Source organism: Nomascus leucogenys, chromosome 21, assembly GCF_006542625.1.
Source record: "Nomascus leucogenys isolate Asia chromosome 21, Asia_NLE_v1, whole genome shotgun sequence".
Taxonomy (NCBI): Eukaryota; Metazoa; Chordata; class Mammalia; order Primates; family Hylobatidae; genus Nomascus; species Nomascus leucogenys.
In genome coordinates, this window is record NC_044401.1 from 81,858,574 (window position 1) to 81,876,416 (window position 17,843).

The 17,843-nt window shown below is 61.1% G+C and overlaps 1 protein-coding gene across 1 annotated transcript in view; it reads right to left on the reverse strand.

The window, feature by feature from the left end:
- Nucleotides 1-15,936, reverse strand: part of MUC5AC (mucin 5AC, oligomeric mucus/gel-forming) — a 40,983-nt gene extending 25,047 nt beyond the window's left edge. Inside the window, 23 exon segments of the mRNA XM_030801758.1 lie at nt 209-360; nt 623-723; nt 2,160-2,212; nt 2,293-2,548; nt 2,807-2,849; nt 2,851-2,888; nt 2,891-2,933; nt 4,259-4,353; nt 7,236-7,400; nt 7,483-7,620; nt 7,710-7,779; nt 8,263-8,373; nt 9,271-9,409; nt 9,608-9,725; nt 10,029-10,154; nt 10,243-10,456; nt 10,570-10,679; nt 11,507-11,597; nt 11,906-12,020; nt 12,384-12,645; nt 12,966-13,025; nt 13,852-13,953; nt 15,864-15,936. Of these exon segments, the coding sequence (XP_030657618.1) occupies nt 209-360; nt 623-723; nt 2,160-2,212; nt 2,293-2,548; nt 2,807-2,849; nt 2,851-2,888; nt 2,891-2,933; nt 4,259-4,353; nt 7,236-7,400; nt 7,483-7,620; nt 7,710-7,779; nt 8,263-8,373; nt 9,271-9,409; nt 9,608-9,725; nt 10,029-10,154; nt 10,243-10,456; nt 10,570-10,679; nt 11,507-11,597; nt 11,906-12,020; nt 12,384-12,645; nt 12,966-13,025; nt 13,852-13,953; nt 15,864-15,936 (2,675 nt within the window).
- Between the last annotated feature and the right edge of the window lie 1,907 nt (nt 15,937-17,843).

Consider the following 17,843-nt stretch of genomic DNA (forward strand, 5'->3'; position numbering starts at 1 on the left):
GGGTGCAGCCTTCCTACCCCCAGGGGGACCTGGCACCACAGACCCGTGCCCACTGGGCCTCCCTGGCTGGGGCTGCTGGTGGCGTCCAGCCCTCAGTCTGTGCCCTGCGTTTTCCCGGGACCCCTGTGCTGGGGGCTCGCCTGTCTTTAAGGAGGGCCTCTGGTTTCCCGGGCCTGACACCCTCATGGGCTTTCAGCCCCCGGCATACCAGGTGTTGCAGCCCACCCGGATGGTCTGGCCGGCCCGGTAGCTGGCCTCGTTGTGCACGCAGGGGCAGTCCTCCGCAGTGATGCAGCCGCCCTCACCGTCCGCCACCAGCCCGTCGGGGCACACGCAGCCAGGCACACACTGGGGGCTGTACTGCAGGGCCAGCAGACACCACTGAGTGATGGGGCAGGGCACAGGGCCTGCCAGGTCCTCCCAGGGACAGCTCACCCGCACCACAGTGGAGGGACCACAGGACCAGGGAGTCCAGGAACACATGGGCAGGGGTCCTCCTGGACGTGGGGCAGCCCATGGCCTCGTGTGTCGGAGGCTCACCGCTGCCCACCCTGGGGGCAGGCACCCTTAGCAGGCGGGGGCGGATGGAGGGTCTGTCACTGGGGAGTCCTCAGGGGCTTACACAGGTCATGTCCAGGGTGTGGCAGCTCTTCTGACAGCCAGCCCCTGCGTCCCCGGGTGTGGCATTGCGGCAGTCGAAGAACACCATGGGTGCAGCACACACTGGGGAGGGAGGGGCCGTCAGGGGGCCCAGCCACAGGCTGCTGCAGCACCCCAACTGTGTGTTCAGGGAGGACGTGTCTGTGCCGTGTGCATGTGCACGAGTGGGTGTGTGTGCATGAGTGGGTGTGTGTGCATGAGTGGGGGTGAGTGCATGAGTGGGTGTGTGTGCACGAATGGGTGTGTGTGCACGAGTGGGTGTGTGCATGAGTGGGGGTGAGTGCATGAGTGGGGGTGTGTGCATGAGTGGGGGTGAGTGCATGAGTGGGTGTGTGTGCACGAATGGGTGTGTGTGCACGAGTGGGTGTGTGTGCATGAGTGGGGGTGAGTGCATGAGTGGGTGTGTGTGCATGAGTAGGGGTGAGCGCATGAGTGGGGGTGAGTGCATGAGTGGGGGTGAGTGCATGAGTGGGTGTGTGTGCATGAGTGGGTGTGTGTGCATGAGTAGGGGTGAGTGCATGAGTGGGTGTGTGTGCACGAGTGGGTGTGTGTGCATGAGTGGGTGTGTGTGCATGAGTGGGGGTGAGCGCATGAGTGGGTGTGTGTGCATGAGTGGGGGTGAGCGCATGAGGGGGTGAGTGCATGAGTGGGGGTGAGTGCATGAGTGGGTGTGTGTGCATGAGTGGGTGTGTGTGCATGAGTGGGGGTGAGTGCACGAGTGGGTGTGTGTGCATGAGTGGGTGTGTGTGCATGAGTGGGGGTGAGTGCATGAGTGGGTGTGTGTGCATGAGTGGGGGTGAGTGCATGAGTGGGTGTGTGTGCATGAGTGGGGGTGAGTGCATGAGTGGGGGTGAGTGCATGAGTGGGGGTGAGTGCATGAGTGGGTGTGTGTGCATGAGTGGGTGTGTGTGCATGAGTGGGGGTGAGTGCATGAGTGGGTGTGTGTGCATGAGTGGGGGTGAGTGCATGTGCATGAGTGGGTGTGTGAGCGTGTGCATGAGTATGAGTGTGTGTGCATGAGTGGGTGTGTGTGCATGAGTGGGTGTGTGAGCGTGTGCATGAGTATGAGTGTGTGCATGAGTGGGTGTGTATGCATGAGTGGGTTTGAGTGCGTGTGTATGAGTGGGTGTGTGTGTTGCATAAGTGGGTGTGAGTGTGTGTGTATGAGGGTGTGAGTGCGTGTGCATGAGTGGGTGTGTGAGCACGTGCATGAGTGTGACTGTGTGCATGAAGGGGTGTGTGTGCATGAGTGGGTGTGTGAGCGTGTGCATGAGTGGGCATGAGTGGGCGTGAGTGGGTGTGAGTGTCATGTGCGCGCCCACACCCTCCTTTCTTGCCCTTGCTGCCTAGAGGGCACAAACCATGCCTGACACTGAGCAACTGATCGACAACCACCAGCCCCGTTGACTTGCGGTGGGGCTAACCCTGAAGCCATTTTTCAGGATTTCTTATGGAGATGGGGAGGCTGGGGGCCGCAGTGCCTCCTTTCTGGCACTCACCTGGGGTGGGTGCTTGGCCTCCGATGCAGCTCAGCTTCCCATGCGTGCAGGTGCTGTGAGAAGATGGTGGTCAGAGTCTCACCCTGGGCCAGGAGGTGCCAGGGACCCCCCAGTCCACAGCGGGAGCTCTTACCAGACAGCCCCGCTGTCGTGCACCGACTCCCCATTGGGGATCATGGAGCCCCTGTGGTAGCAGGGACAGTTGCTGGCCTGCACACACTTGCCCGTGTCGTCCAGGAAGGTGCCCTCAGGACAGATGCAGCCATCCACAGGGATGAAGCCAACACTGCAGGTGATGTCCCCCTCGCTCAGGGAGCGGCAGGTGGGCTGGCAGGTGCTGACATGGTAGTGGTAGGTCATCGACTTGGGGCAAGTGGTCATGGGCTTTGCTGTGGGATGCCAGGAAGAGGGGATTCTCAGGACACACAGCCCGGCGGTGGGCAGCCAGCAGTGAGTGAGCCCAGCCCTCTCAGCTACACTCCCCTCCCCTCCTTGGCCAGGTCCAAAGCCACACTGACCTGGGCGCTCCTTGCCCTCAAGCCCAGCACAGAGGACGGGGGCCCTTAAAGCACCTGTGCACACCGGGGGCACCCCAAGACCCGTGGCCACCCAGCGAGGGAAAGGGGCTGGGCTTGGCGGGCACTCACTGCAGACGCCGTTCCTCCAGCCGCTGAGCTGCACGCCCTTGGCAGCACAGGCGTGCACATAGGAGGACAGCGCGGCGCACAGGCAGTCCTCACTCCGCTCACAGTTGCAGGTGTCAAACATGCAGTTCTGCGGGGAAGGGGGTCATCGGGGCATCAGAGACCCCAGCCCACACCTGGTGGCCCCCCACGCCCTGCAGGCCACACATCCAGCAGCCAGGGTCCTCCCATCCCAGGTCTTCCTGCCTCAACTCCTCCGTGAGTCCTCACAGGCATCCCACCCCCTCAGCAGAATTGCTTGGCGTGTCATGGAGCAGAACCACTGTGCAGAGCAGGGGTTACTGGGAGGACCAGGTCCTTCGTCTCTGTGACCCAACAGGTCCAGCCATGCCCAGCTTGCCTCAGACACAGCGCATCAGCTCAGCCTTGGCCTAATTCCCATTTGGCCCCTGGGGCCAGGTGGACAACAAACCCCTAAAGTTTAGCCCCTGGGCCTAGTGTAGTGCTGGAGGTGCAAGAAAAACGCCATAAACATGGTTAATGAATGAGTGAAGGAATTACTGAGGAAATAAGTGAGTGAGTGGATGAGTGAGTGAGTGGATGAGTAGGTGAAGGAATTAGTGAGTAAATGAGTGAATGAGTGAGTGAAGGAATGATTGAGGGAATGAGTGAGTGGATGAGTAATGAGTGGATGAGTGAGTGAGTGGATGAGTGAGTGAGCGAGTGGATGAGTGGGTGAATGAATGAGTAGGTGAAGGAATTAGTGAGTAAATGAGTGAACGAGTGAGTGAAGGAATGAATGAGGGAATGAGTGAGTGAGTGGATGAGTGAGTGAGTGAATGAGTAAGTGAAGGAATTAGTGAGTGAGTAAATGAGTGAAGAAATTCGTGAATGAGTGAGTAAATGAGTGAGCGGATAGGTGAATGAGTAAGTAGATGAATAGGTGAAGGAATTCGTGTGTGGGTAAATGAGTGAATGAGTCAGTGAAGAAACAAGTGAATGAATGAGTGAGTGAGTGAGTGAAAGGGCGAGTGGGTGAGTGAGTGAATGAGTAAGTAAGTGAATGAGTGAGTGAATGGGTGAGTGAGTGGGGGGGGCGAACGGGTGAACAGGTGAGTGAGTGGGTGAATGGGTGGGTGAGTGGGTGAGTGAGTGAATGGGTGAGTGGGTAAATGGGTAATGGGTGAGTGAGTGGGTGAGTGAATGGGTGAACGGGTGAGTAGGTGAATGGGTGAGTGTGTGGGTGAGTGGTAAATGTGTGAATGAGTGAATGGGTGGGTGGAGATGTGGGGAATGGAGCTGGACAGACAGACTGGGTTCCAGCCCCTGGTGCCCATCACAGCCTAGAAAGGTTAGTCCTGCCTGCTGAGCCCCAGTGCCCTCCCAGCCCTCCTGGAGGCAGCCTTGAGGCTCAGTGGCTGGAGCCCCACTGGGCCAAGAGGTGGCAGATGTTACCGAGTAGTAGGTGCCCGGCTTCACGGCAGCATGGCACCGGCTGAAGGGGCCGTCAGCGTCGGTCAGCTGCGAGCACCAGTGCTGAGCATACTTCTCTGTGGACAGAGGAGGGATAGGATTAGGATTAGGATCAGGCAACACTCATCCCACCCAGCTTGGCCCCTGGTGTGGGGTTTGGGGCGCCAGCTTCTCTGGGCAGTCTGACGTTGGGCCCTTCATCCTGCTACACACTCAGCCCGGGTGGTGCAGCGCCCTCCCCAAGGGAAAGCTCTCCCAAACGCAGGGTACAACGTCCAGAGCCGAGGCTTCTCTCGTTTCCTGCATATCCCAACCAGCCCCTCACAGCCTCTCACAGTGCCGCCTTCCAGGGATGTTAGTGACCACCACTGTGGGCAGACAAACAGAGGCCCTTCTGGCCCCTCCACTGGGCTCAGTGGACCCTGGCTTCCCAGGCTGCAGGAAGGAGGCCAGAACCAGCGAAATGGGATCCCACCTCCCCATGGCTGGCGCCCAAGCTCTGAAGGCGAAGTGAATGACTGAGTGAGTGAGTGAGTGAGTGAGTGAGTGAGTGAGTGAGTAGATGAGTGAGTAGGTGAGTGGGCGAATGGGTGAATGAGTGAGTGAGTGAGTGAATGGTTGAGTGGGTGAGTGAGTGGGTGAGTGGGTGAATGGGTGAGTGTGTGGCTGAGTGGGTAGTTGAGTGGGTGAGTGGGTGAATGGGTGAGTGAGTGAGTGAATGGTTGAGTGGGTGAGTGGGTGAGTGGGTGAATGGGTGAGTGAGTGAGTGAATGGTTGAGTGGGTGAGTGGGTGAGTGAGTGGATGAGTGGGCAAATGGGTGAGTGAATGGTTGAGTGGGTGAGTGGATGAGTGGGTGGTTGAGTGGGTAAGTGGGTGAATGGTTGAGTGGGTGAGTGGGTGAGTGAGTGGGTGAATGGGTGAATGGGTGAGTCGGTGAGTGAGTAGGTGAGTGGATGAGTGGGTGGGTGAGTGGGTGAGTGGGTGAATGGGTGAGTGAGTGAATGAATTGTTGAGTGGGTGAGTGAATGGGTGAGTGGTTGAGTGGGTGAATGGGTGAGTGAGTGAATGGTTGAGTGGGTGAGTGAGTAGGTGAGTGGGTGAGTGGGTGGTTGAGTGGGTGAGTGGGTGAATGGGCGAGTGGGTGAGTGAGTGGGTGAGTGGGTGAGTGGGTGAATGGGTGAGTGGGTGGGTAGGTGAGTGGGTGAGTGGGTAAGTAGATGAGTGGGTGAATGGGTGAGTGGGTGAGTGAGTGGGTGAGTGGGTAAGTAGATGAGTGGGTGAATGGGTGAGTGGGTGAGTGAGTGGGTGAGTCAGTGAGTAGGTGAGTGGGTGAATGGGTGGGTGAGTGAGTGGGTGAGTGAGTGAGTTATGTGAATGAGTGAGTGGGTGACTGGGTGAGTAGGTGAGTGAGTGAGGTGAGTGAGTGGGTGAGTGAGTGGGTACGTGAGTGAGTGAGTGGTTGAGTGGGTGAGTGGGTGAGTGAGTGGTTGAGTGGGTGAGTGGGTGAGTGAGTGGTTGAGTGGGTGAATGGGTGAGTGAGTGGGTGAGTGAGTGAGTGAGTAGGTTAGTGGGTGAATGGGGGAGTGGGTGAGTGAGTGGGTGAGTGGGTGAATGGGTGAAGGGGTGAGTGGGTGAGTAGGTGAGTGGGTGAATGGGTGAGTGAGTGGGTGAATGGGTGGGTGAATGGATGAATGGGTGAGTGGGTGAGTGAGTGGGTGAGTGGGTAAGGGAGTGAATGGTTGAGTGGGTGAGTGGGTGAATGGGTGAATGGGTGAGTGAGTGGATGAGTGAGTGAGGCGAGTGACTGAGTGAGTGAGTGGGTACGTGAGTGAGTGAGTGGTTGAGTGGGTGAGTGGGTGAGTGAGTGGTTGAGTGGGTGAGTGGGTGAGTGAGTGGTTGAGTGGGTGAATGGGTGAGTGAGTGGGTGAGTGAGTGAGTGAGTAGGTTAGTGGGTGAATGGGGGAGTGGGTGAGTGAGTGGGTGAGTGGGTGAATGGGTGAAGGGGTGAGTGGGTGAGTAGGTGAGTGGGTGAATGGGTGAGTGAGTGGGTGAATGGGTGGGTGAATGGATGAATGGGTGAGTGGGTGAGTGAGTGGGTGAGTGGGTAAGGGAGTGAATGGTTGAGTGGGTGAGTGGGTGAATGGGTGAGTGGGTGAGTGAATGGGTGGGTGAGTGGGTGAGTGAGTGGGTGAGTGGGTGAGTGAGTGGGTGAGTGGGTGAATGGGCGAATGGGCAAGTGAAAGGTTGAGTGGGTGAGTGAGTGGGTGAATGGGTGAGTGAGTGGGTGAGTGAGTGAGTAGGTGAGTAGGTGAGTGGGTGAGTGGTTGAGTGGGTGAGTGGGTGAGTGGGTGAGTGGGTGAGTTAGTGGGTGAGTGGGTGAGTGAGTGGGTGAGTGGGTGAGTGAGTGGGTGAGTGGGTGAGTGAGTGGGTGAATGGGTGAATGGGTGAGTGGGTGAGTGTGTGGGTGAATGGGTGAATGGGTGAGTGAGTGAGTGAGTGGGTGAGTGAATGGGTGAATGGGTGGGTGAGTGGGTGAGTGAATGGTTGAGTCTGTGAGTGGGTGAGTGAGTGAGTGAGTGAGTGAATGGGTGAAAGGGTGAGTGGGTTAGTGGGTGAGTGAGTGAATGGGTGAATGGGTGGGTGAGTGGGTGAGTGGGTGAATCCATTCCCCACGTCCCCACCACCCCATCCTGTGCAGGGGTAGGCAGTGAGGGCCGATGTCGACCCACAGAGACTTGCACTGTTTCTTTGACCCTGAAGCAGGTTCGCCATGTTCCTGAAGCTCCACATAAGCCGGGGTAGGTGCCCACCATGAGCCTGTCCTTGGGCCCTTTCGTGAGCCACCCCACCCGGCTCACAGGCACACACAGGGCCGGCCTCGCTGCCTGCAGCACCAAATGGAAGCAGATGAACCAGTGCCAGGTGGCCAGCACAGAGGCGAGCCGTGGACACACGTACCGTTCTCCACGCTCAGGGAGCAGGGGTCCTCGAAGCTGTTCCTGATGTTGGGGCAGGCGGCCTGGGTCTTGAAGGTGTTGAAGAAGGCCGCGGCCGTGGCCTCCACCACCCCACTGAGGGTCCGGAAGTCATCGGCCTGGATGCTGTTGAAGTTCCCACAGAGACCTGGGGGCGGGTTAGGCAGGTTGAGGACCATGTGCCCCGGCCAGAGTGGGTGGGCTCCGGGCCCTGAAGGCAGCCCTCTTACCGCAGGTCTGCCCGCGGAGCTTGGGCGCCAGCCGCACGAACAGCTGCATGGTGGGCACCAGCTGCAGGTTCAGCTGCAGGCCCAGGCTGGTCTGGGCGATGATGAAGAAGGTTGAGGGTCTGAAGATGGTGACATTGGCTGGGGACACAAAGGACAAGGGTCTTGCTGGGGGATGTGGGGTGGGACCCCAGGCAGCCCCAGGGTGGGGAGGAGGCTGCCGCCCTCACCTGCAGAGATGGGCAGCTGGGTGTAGATCTGGTTCAGGAACACCTCCCCGCTGGCCTTGATGACCACCACCTGAGGGCAGCCAGACAGACGGGTGAGCGCGGGGCAGGCTTGCGGCACCTCAGCCCCACGGAGGCTGTGAAATGTGCCTACAGGTGCCTGGGAGGCCTTACCCTGTGGCTGCGGGTCCTACAAGGTGGCCTTGTGCTTGCCCTGATTTTCTCAATTTTCTGTGAGGACCGTGCTTTTTATTCTTCAGTAAAAACCAAAGTTATTAACTAAACATAAATTGACTTCAGTGGAGAAGCCATGCTGGCCGCAGATGCACCCAGTCCCTCCTTCCTGGGGTCCCTCGGGTCAGGTATGGCGGCCCGGGCGGCCCGGCCCTTTACGGACAGTCACGTGGACTCATAAGTAATGGACACAGCCAGTGTTGCTGGAGGGTCCCCACCTCTCGCTGTTCACGCCAGGAATGAAGGGCTTGGGCAGAGGTGACTTGCAGAAGAGACAGGCCCCTCCCCCTTCCCAGGGTTTGCCCTGCCAGGCTCCACTCACCGTCTGTGCCCCGTCCAGGCTCAGTGTCACGCTCTTCAGGCAGGTCTCGCTGTCCGTCAGCCCACACCTGCGCAGCTCAGCCAGTACAGTGAAGGCACTGCTGTCACAGGGCTGCGGAACAGGACACACCAGGGGTCCTCACACTCCATCCAATGCCCAGCCCGCCTGGCCCTGCCCCTCCACCCGGCTGTGCTCCTCACCCTCACTAGAAACCCCCACTCCACCATCCCAGTCCCCGAGCGGGAGGTGTGCTAGGAGGCCCCCCAGGTGTGGACACCCAGGCACACAGAGAAATCTGCATGCACCCTGGGGAGGCCACACTCTGCAATGCCAACTACAGGACCCTCTGGGAAAGACAGCACTCAGAAGGTGCAAATGCCAGCGGCTGCCAGGGGCTGGGCGAGAGAGGGGTGAGGAGGCTGAGCTCCAAGGGGTTTGAGGGCAGTGGAGCCATCTGCGTGAAACTGCCTGGCAGGAACAAGACACTGCACATCTGTCCTAACCTGTGGAGTTTCATCACCACGAGGGGCCCCATTGTCAACCATGACCTGGGAGGTGAGGGTGCCAGTGCAGCCTCCACCCCAGTGCAGGGTCTCATCTTGGGGAGACTGTGTTGGGTGCAGGGTCTCATCATAGGGAGGCTGTGTATTGGGTGCGGCGTCTCATTGAGACTGTGTGTTGGGGCAGGAGTACTTTGTGCTCAATTTCTTTATAAACCTAACTATTCTCAACAGTAAAATCTGTTAAATAAACAGCCCAAGGTGCAGAGGGCCCAGTGCTGGGTGGGGCCCAGTGCTGGGTGGGTGCTGGAGGCCTGATCTGCAGCCTTCATGGCCCTGTGGGGACTAGCACTGGGGAGCTGGAGTGCTTCCTTGAGGGCTCACCATCGGGGACCCCCAAGGGTCACCCTAGGGGCAGCAATGACATGCAGCCGAGCTGGGGGAGCCTGTGGGAGGCTGGCCGTGGGCCCCCTCTGTCCGGCGAGCCCCGCAGGCAGCGACGCCGTACCTTGGTCAGCACATAGCTGCAGTCCCCATGCACCGTGTATTGCCTCTCGTCAAACGTCGAGAAGTGGGCACCTCCAAGCACAGAGCAGGTACCTGGGCACGGAACCTCCTGGCAGCTCCACCGGCCTCCGGAGCAGGTGCTGAGAGCGAGACGGTGCCACGTGGGTGCCGGCCCCAGGAGACCAGCCTCCAGCCTCCGTGTCAGGAGGCTGACCGGGTTTCACCCAGGCCTGCCTACACTGCAGCCCAGTCGAGGGCACCTGCCAGCCTGGGTCGCAGCCCCCAGCGGGTCTGTCCCATAGCACATCCTGGGGGCCTGGAGGGGGGCCAGGACCTACCAGTTGGCGCAGTCTGTGGAATAGGTGGCCCCCGGAGCATAGGCGGCCCCATTGTAGACACAGGCACACTTTGACGCAGGGACACAGCCGGTCTGGCCAATGTCGTCAAGCACCATCCCTGCAGGAGTCAGGCAGGCCTATGACGGGCGCCTGCTGTGTCCACGTGGTGGATGTTGCAGGGGAAAAACATGGCGGCCCTACAGCGAGCTGGGGCCTCAGCCAGCCTCAGGGGCCTGGGACACCTCGGGCCACGGGCATCAGCCAGCCTCAGGGGCCTGGGACACCTTGGGACAGGGGCCTCAGCCAGCCTCAGGGGCCGGGACAATAGGACTGGGGTCCTTCTTTGGAGGCTTGGCCATGGGAGCACAGCCCCCTAGTTCCCGGGGTGCACCTGTGCTTCCCAGGGGCGGGGGAGCCTCACCCTCAGGGCAGAAGCAGCCGGCCACACAGTGGTCCTCGCAGGCCCGGGAGTGCTCCTGGTTGGAGCAGGTGTCTGCGCAGGGGGAACGGCACTCGTGGTACTGCATGTTGTTGGGGCACTTCTGGGCTGCGGGAGGCAGAGAGACGGCTCACGTCCGCCCGCCCCTGCCCCTCCCTGCCAGAGGGGTTGGGGGACAGGGGGCCGGGACACTCACGGCAGAGGTCAGGGCCCCGCCAGTCCTGGGGCAGCCCCCCCGCGTGGGCGCACTGCCGGGAGTACTCGGCGAGGGTGTGGCAGACGCAGCTGAGCGGGTCGGTGTCTTCGCAGAAGCAGAGGTCCTGCCTGCAGGCCTCCAGGTAGCTGCCGACGTCCACCAGGGCCACGCAGCCAGAGAACAGCTGGCGGTGCAGGAGCTCCTCGCAGATGCCCTGGGACAAAGGCCACGGCCCGTCTGAGTCCTCGTGGGGGGTCTGGACCGGTTCCCAGGCTCACAACCCCTCCTCCTCAACCTGCCGGGCCCTCTGTTCCCTCCAAGGCTTACAAAGCCAGTGGAGCAGTTCCTCGGGGGTTCAGGGACAGGGTCCTGACACTGCTCCGTGGGGTCGTCCATCTTCTGCAGGTTCCCGAACTCCATGGGTGTCAGCTTGGTGTCTGCAGCAAGCACAGAGGCGGGCTCTGCCTGAAGGTCCCGGTACCCGTCAGCCCAGCACCCGAGCAGCAGAGCCCCCAGGGCCGGATCCCTGGGGTGGGGTTAGGAGGGCCATCGGTGGCTCCTGCCCCCTCCGGATGCCTGAGTTGTCCCGACTGCACATGCTTGGCCACCCCATGCATGCTGCTGGGACCCTCAGGGGGTCTGGAATGATGGGGAGAAACAGCCCAGGAGGTTGGTGTCCAGGCCACAGGGTGCTGCCAGCTGAGGCCTCAACTGACCCAGGACCCTGGTCTTCTCCTGCCAGGCTGGCTGGAGCCTGAGCACCTCCCAGTCCACAGAACCCAGGCAACCCAGCACTGGGCCTGCCTCACCAAGGGCTGCTGGACACCCAGGCAGACTCAGTTCCCCACAGAGGGACACCCCGTACTCAGGGCTTATATGGGGCTTCATGGGCCTGGCAGGCGGAGGTGGGGAGTGGGGCCTTGGCTGGTGCAGGTCACATTTGCAAGGCCACTGCGTGGTGGCAGAGACTCAAAGACCAAGAAGGAGGCAGGTCTGTCATTTCAGGAGAGGGTGTGCGGTCAGGGGTCACCACCCAGAGCAGCCACATGGAGCAAGGGGCCCAGTGGGTGATTTGCTCCCCGCCTGCACCCTGAGACAGGCCAGCTTTGCGGGATCGCGTGTGTGCACACATGTGCTGTGCTGGGAGGGAGGGCAGCTGCATCCGTGCATGTGTGTGCCTGCAGTGTCGGAGGGTGTGTGTGCACACAACACTGAGCCCCCAGGGGACACTGAGGGAGGGGCTGATGGCGCCGTGGGGCCTTACTGTGGGAGAGGAGCTCGCTGACCACGGGCATCCCGTTGAAGTCCCCACAGAGCCCACAGGTCTTGTTGGCGTATTTGGCGTCCAGCTCCAGCTGCAATGGGAGAGACATCAGACACGCGTCCCCACCAGGGGCAGATGGGCCGATGAGGCTCGAGCCTGAGATTTCCGAGGATGCGCTGAGGCCCACAGAAGAGACGCCCCCGAAAGCAGGCTCCATCCTGGGGGCACAGACCCCGGGACACCATTGGTGTCTGGGCGCCTGTTCTTGCCTGCTGTGTGGGGTGGAGTCTGACCCTGACTGGGCCCAGGGCACCTTCTACCCTCTCTGGAGAGGCTGTGGGAGCAGGCTGGCCCTCGGGGGCTGGAGTTGCACACCGGGACACCCCCACCCAGCCTCACCAGCAGGCTGTCATCGTGGTTCCACATGAGGACAAGGCCCAGCCTGGCCTCCACCTTGGTGTAGCTACTGCTCTGCTGAATGAGGACCCCAGACTGGCTGAAGGGCAGCAGGACCCTGCGGAGGAAGGCAGGGCTGAGGGGCTGGGAGCACGGTGAGGAGAGACCCCAGGCAGGGCAGATGCCTGCGGTCGCAAATGTGACACGGTCATCGTGACCGTGAAGTTGCGTCTGGGAGGGGGACATTGACCTCTGGAGTTCTGGGGTCACAAGGAGCTAGGAAGGGGCAGAATAAGGGCCTGGGGATCCCAGGAGGGGCAGGTGGGCCACTCGAGGGGTGAGGGAGGGCCCACGTCCAGCTCCGCTCTCAGGGGCTTCCTGAGAAGTCCACATCCCTCCCAGGACTGCGAAGCCTCGTGACTACCCGGAAATGCCATCCCACACACCGCGTGGCCCCCACCATCCCAGAGCCCAGACTCACGGGCGGCCGTTGACCAGGACGGAGCCCTTGGTCAGCTGGATGACCACGCCGTCCACCTTCATGAGGATCCTGCTCAGCGTGGGGGCCGCTGACTCCTGGCTGCGGCGTAGCTGGATGTTGAAGTCCTCGTAGGCGGCGCCACAGTGCTCAGAGAACACATAGTTGCAGAGGCCGGGGAAGCGGAAGACGTCGCCGTCGAAGGTCTTGTAGTGGAAGTTGCCCCAGGTGCTGCACACTCGCCCGCTGTGCGCCGGGTTGGAGGCTGCAGTGGAAGCAGCATGGCGTTTGGGGGCGTCGCTCTCGTCCTCACCCTGCACCCCCTGCCCCTGCCCTGTACCTCCTGCCCCTCCCCAGGGTCCTGCAGGAGGTGCTGCTGCCCTGGACAGGGCACCCAGGGGTCCTTCCTGCGTCTGGGAAGTCCCAGAAACGTGTGCAGGGAGGTGCTGGACCCTCTGGCTCCAATACCCACCCAGTGGCCACCCAGAAAGCTGGGGCTCCTCTCCACCTGGCACCTCCAGGCCTGAGCGAGGAGCTCAGCAAAGCTATGCCCCTTCCCCACCCAGGCCTCCGGGCTCCACTCACCTCGTACCACAGGGATGGTCCTCAGAGATGGGAAGACAGTCACCCCACGGAGCGGGACCGCTGCGGAGACAGGGGCTGGTAGGATGCACGCGCGGCCCCAGGTGGGGCGGGGGCTCCGCAGCCAGAGGAGACCTTCCAGAGTCAGCAGGTCCCGGCTCCTGGCTCCGAAGCTGACTCTGGGTTCTGCTGCGCGTTGGGCCCCCTCCCACCCACCCACCATCTGCATGTTGTGTGCTTGTGGCCACACACTCTGCGTTCGGTGACTTTCTAATTCCTCCCGGCTGTCACCAGGAAGAAGCCCCCAGGGGCTGCCAGCTCTCACACGCCCGTGGGCCTCAGAACCTGAGTCTGCATCAGCAGCTCAAGACAATCTCTTAGGTGCTGAGATTAGGCAAGTCTGGCCCGATTTGAAGAAATGCAATCTGAGAGTTTACCCGAAGCCCCCTGCCCTGGCTGCCCTCGCCTGCCCCGCCTCTGCCAGGGCTGCCGGGCCTCCACGGGCTCCCGCTAGCACGAGCCACATGGGAACGGCCAAGGGAGATGCCCCGTGTTGCTGAAGCATCAGGAGGTGAATGGGGGACACGGAGGCAGGACACAGCTCCAGATCCCCGGGGGGTGACCGGCTTCCACGGGACATGGGCACTGCCAGTCTGCCCCGCCCTGCAGCTCCTTCAGAGCCTGAGCGCTGCAGGGAGCTGGCCCAAGGAGAGGCAGGTAGTGTGACTGACCAGGGCCATGGACATGGGGATGTCCTCCTGTCTCCCCAGGTTTGATCCTCAGCAGTGGCCAGCTGGGGAGCCACCCTAAGACCAGTGGCCCTGGGGGCCGTGCCATGCAGTGGAGGGTGGAATCTGACAGGCTTAGGGTGGGGGCCGGACGCTCAGACTCACCGCCGGGCCCCTGGGCGATAGGAGAGAGGGCAGAGTGGTGCTTGTAGCTGGATTTGGAGAAGCCATCCTGGGCATGGCCTGCAGAAAGAGGAGGGGGGCTGAGCCCAGATGCAGAGTGGCTGAGGGGGCTCAGGCTGCGGCCATAGATGCAGCGTGGACACCAGAGGGACGGGAGGCCACAGTGCGTGGGGGTGGCCCGTGCGAGGGCTCTCTCTGTGCTGGGTTGGGGGTCCTAGGGGGCCTCTGTCCTTGTGAGTCAGAAGTCTGAGCCCAGACCCTCCAGGAGCATCCCCTCAGCCTGGCCCCATGGAGCAGATGGCATCAGGACCCTTCGCCCCAATCTGGCATCCCCATCTATTCATTCCCACTCACTGCCGAGCATGCCAGGCCCTGGCCTCCACGCTCCCACGTTCAGGACCCCTGTGCAGTACAGTGATCCCACTGAGGGGCTGGAGCAGTCAAAGGCATGGGAGGGGTCGGCCCCAAGACCACCTGGAGGACCCTGCCTCCCTACAAGCAGTAGACCCTGCAGGAGGCTGATCTCCAGGGTCCATAGAGACTGTGCCAATGTGCAGAATGTCACCAGATTTCAGCCCTGCCCAGCCCCACACAGCCCTGCATAGAATCAGCATGATGGGACCAGAACCCAGCCCGGCACAGCCCCGCACAGCCCCGCACAGCGCCAGCATGGTGGGACCGGACCCCAGCCCCACACAGCCCTGCACAGACCTGCACAGCACCAGTATGGTGGGAGGGGCGCCCGGCCCAGCCCAGGACCCTGCAGAGAGGGGTCTTGGGGAAAGCTGTTGATTCACCTGCACCCCAGACCCAGCTTTCCAGTTCCCGCAACCGGCGTAGGGGTCCTCAGGCCAAGCTGGGAGACCCCCCTCTCCCCCACACCCTCTGCCCCCAGTGGGGCCCAGTGCATCAAATCCGTCAGTGGGCGGAGGGGGCGTTAGCATCTGCAAGCCTCGTGGGGGAGACCGAGATGACAGCCTGAGCCTCACTTACCTAGTCCCGGCCCAGGCCTGCCCCCACCTTCTGAGCCCCCGCAGGCCCCCCCAGCCCCGCCCTCTCCTGGGAGCAGCCCCGGGAGAGAATTCCTGCTTCTGAGATGAGGGTGGTACAGACGAGGGATGGCGGGGCAGAGTCCAACTAGGCCACAGCGGAGGGCGGCACGGAGATACCGGGAGAGGGTTCTTCTTGCTCTGAGACTGCCTGGCAGAGGGCCAGAGGCTGGGGACAGGGCTGAGTGAGGGACCTGGTTGGGCCATGTGGCCGTCTCAGCAGTGCTGAGGTCCCTGCCCTGCTGTTCCAGGAGTGCCCACCCCCTTCCAACCCCAGGCATTACCCCATGGGGGCACAGGGTCACCAGCAGACCCGGGCCCAGGTGTCCCTCAGAAGCAGAGGAAGGGACCTGCTGGCCCAGCAAGGGGCAGTCCAGACCACAGGACCTGGAGCCTCCCCCATCACCCTCTTCGCCTCAGGCCGGGGGTGAGATGGTTCCCCTGTGGACCTCACCATCACATCCCCGCTCAGAGGCTGAGACCCCCCCGCCCCAGGAGACCCCCATTGAGGCCCAGACAGGGAACGTGAGCTGGTGAACTGGGCAAGTGTGGGGTGTGCAAGGGCAGGTGCCTGGGGCTGATGCCCTGACCAGGCCCAGCATGGGCCATGAGCAGCTGGAGATACAGTGGGCCGGGCGCTGTCGGCTGCTGGGGACAGGTGCAGGGATCCAGGCCGGGAGGGAAAGCCCGAGACCTGAGCTCCTACTTCCCTGCCTCAGGGAATGGCCCAGCCTCAGGTCCCTGAAGCCCAGAGATCCCTTCTCAATCCCACGACGGGAAACTGCTCGTCAGTGGCCAGGCCACAGGCGGGGCTATGCTGCTGGGAGCCATTCATGGCACATGCAGCCGGCCCAGAACCCAGGGCAAAGCCTGAGCTGCCTGAGGCCCACTCAGTACCGCACCACCCAGGACCAGTAGAGCGGCCAGGGGCCAAGCCGTACCTGTGTGCCGGGTGCAGGCCAGAGCGAGAGCCAGGGTCCAGAGCGGGGCCAGCTTCCTCCGGCCAACACTCATCGTGTGGACGGCGGGGAAGAGTGCCCTGTCCCTTGGCAGCCTCTGAGGAGGGACCCAAGGTGGCAGGAGCCTTTTGTAGCCCCAGAGCTGGCTCCGGCCCCGTGCTTCACGTGGGTGGGCAGGGCGGGGCCTGTGGTTCCCCCTCACCCAAGTAAACAGTGGGTGCTCACTGCGGGCTGGCCAGCGGCCGGTGGCAGGCGGAGATGGGTGTGTCGGCCGGGTAGAGCCCAGTTTCCGAGGGCCCCCCCAAGCCCTGGCCTACAGGGGTCCTCCCCACATACCCCACCCTAGACTCTCCCTGGGCACCGTGCCATGCCCGGCAGCCTGCGAGTTCCCGGTGCCGAGAAGTGAGTGCTCAGAACAGCCTTAAGGCACCTCTTTGACACTAATCCCTCTGCAGCAGGACGGGGGACCCAGCCCAGCCTTTCCCTTTCCTGCCATTCCTCCCATGGCTGACCTCCTGGCTGGACCCTCTACATGGGCAGTGCAGCTGCCGACCTTGGCTGGGGAATGTGTGGCTGCCTGGGAGGGAGAGGCCAGCCCCAGCCCCGTCCCAATCTCCTTATGGTCACCTATTTCTCCATTTCTGTGCCTTTTCCTCCCCATGTCTTGTCTTAGCCCAGGTGCCTGGAGAGAGAGCACGTGCGGCAGGAGTGTGGTGAAAGGGAAAATGATTGAGTGAGTGAATGAATGAGTGAATGAGTGATTGAGTGAGTGAGCCAAGGCGTCCCTGAGGCCAGCCACATGCTGCCACTGAAGTAATGCCAGTCAGCCTCACCCTCCCTGGAGAGGGGCTCCTGGCAGCAGCCTCCAGACAAGTGACAGAACCCCTCCCTCACCATGCAGCCCCTCCCAGCATTGCCCAGGAGTCCACCTGTGCTTCTGTCTCCTGGCCCCAGGCGGGCAGGGCCAGTTCAATTCACATGATGATCTCTGGCCACCAAGATCCAGAAATGCTCAGTACCCTCCGGACAGGAAGCTGTTGACTGGTCGAGCAGTCCCAGCACAGAAAGGTCCCAGTGAGTCTTTGGCCTGAAGGGCTCTGGCTGAGAAGGTGCTGTTGTGTGATGAACACTTGCCCAGACCACGGGTGTGTGGCTGGACACTGGGGCTGGACTCTCCCTCCCAGGCAGCCACACGCTCCCCAGCCAAGGTCGGCTGCTCCACTGCCCACATGGAGGGTCCAACCAGAAGGTCCCCCATGGGCGGAATGGCAGGAAAGGGAGAGGCTGGGCTGGGCCCTTTGCCCTGCTGCAGAGGGGTTAGGGTTGAAGAGGTGCCTCAAGGCTGTTCTGAGCACTTGCTTCCAGCTCTCCAGGGGCCCGTCCCAAGCTCCTTATGATTGCCTGCTTTCCCATTTCTGTGCCTTTCTCTCTCCATGTCCTGTCTTAGCCCAGGTGCCTGGAAAAAGAGCACTTCACATGTGGCAGGAGTGTGGGAAAAGGGAAAATGATTGAGTGAGTGAATGAATGAGGTAGTGAATCAGTAAGAGGATAAATGAGTGAGTCTATGAGTAAATGAGTGAGCTAAAATGAATGAATGTGAATGAGTGAGTGAGTGAGTGAATGAGTGAATGAACAGGTGAGTGAATGAGTAAATGAGTGAGTAAATGAGTAAGTGAATGAGTGACAGAGTGAATGAGTGAGTGACTGAGTGAGTTAATGAATGAATGTGAATGAGAGAGATAGTGAAAGAGTGAATAAGTGAGCAGTGAATGAGTGAATGAGTGAGTGAATGAGTCAGTGAGTGAGTGAATGAGTGAATAAGTGAATGAGTGAGTCAATAAGTGAGTGAAGGAGTGAGTGAGTGAATGAGTGAGTGAGTGAATGAGTGAGTGAAAGAGAGAGTGAATGAGTTAATGAGTCAATGAACGAGTGAGTGAATGAGTGAGTAAATGAGTGTGTAAG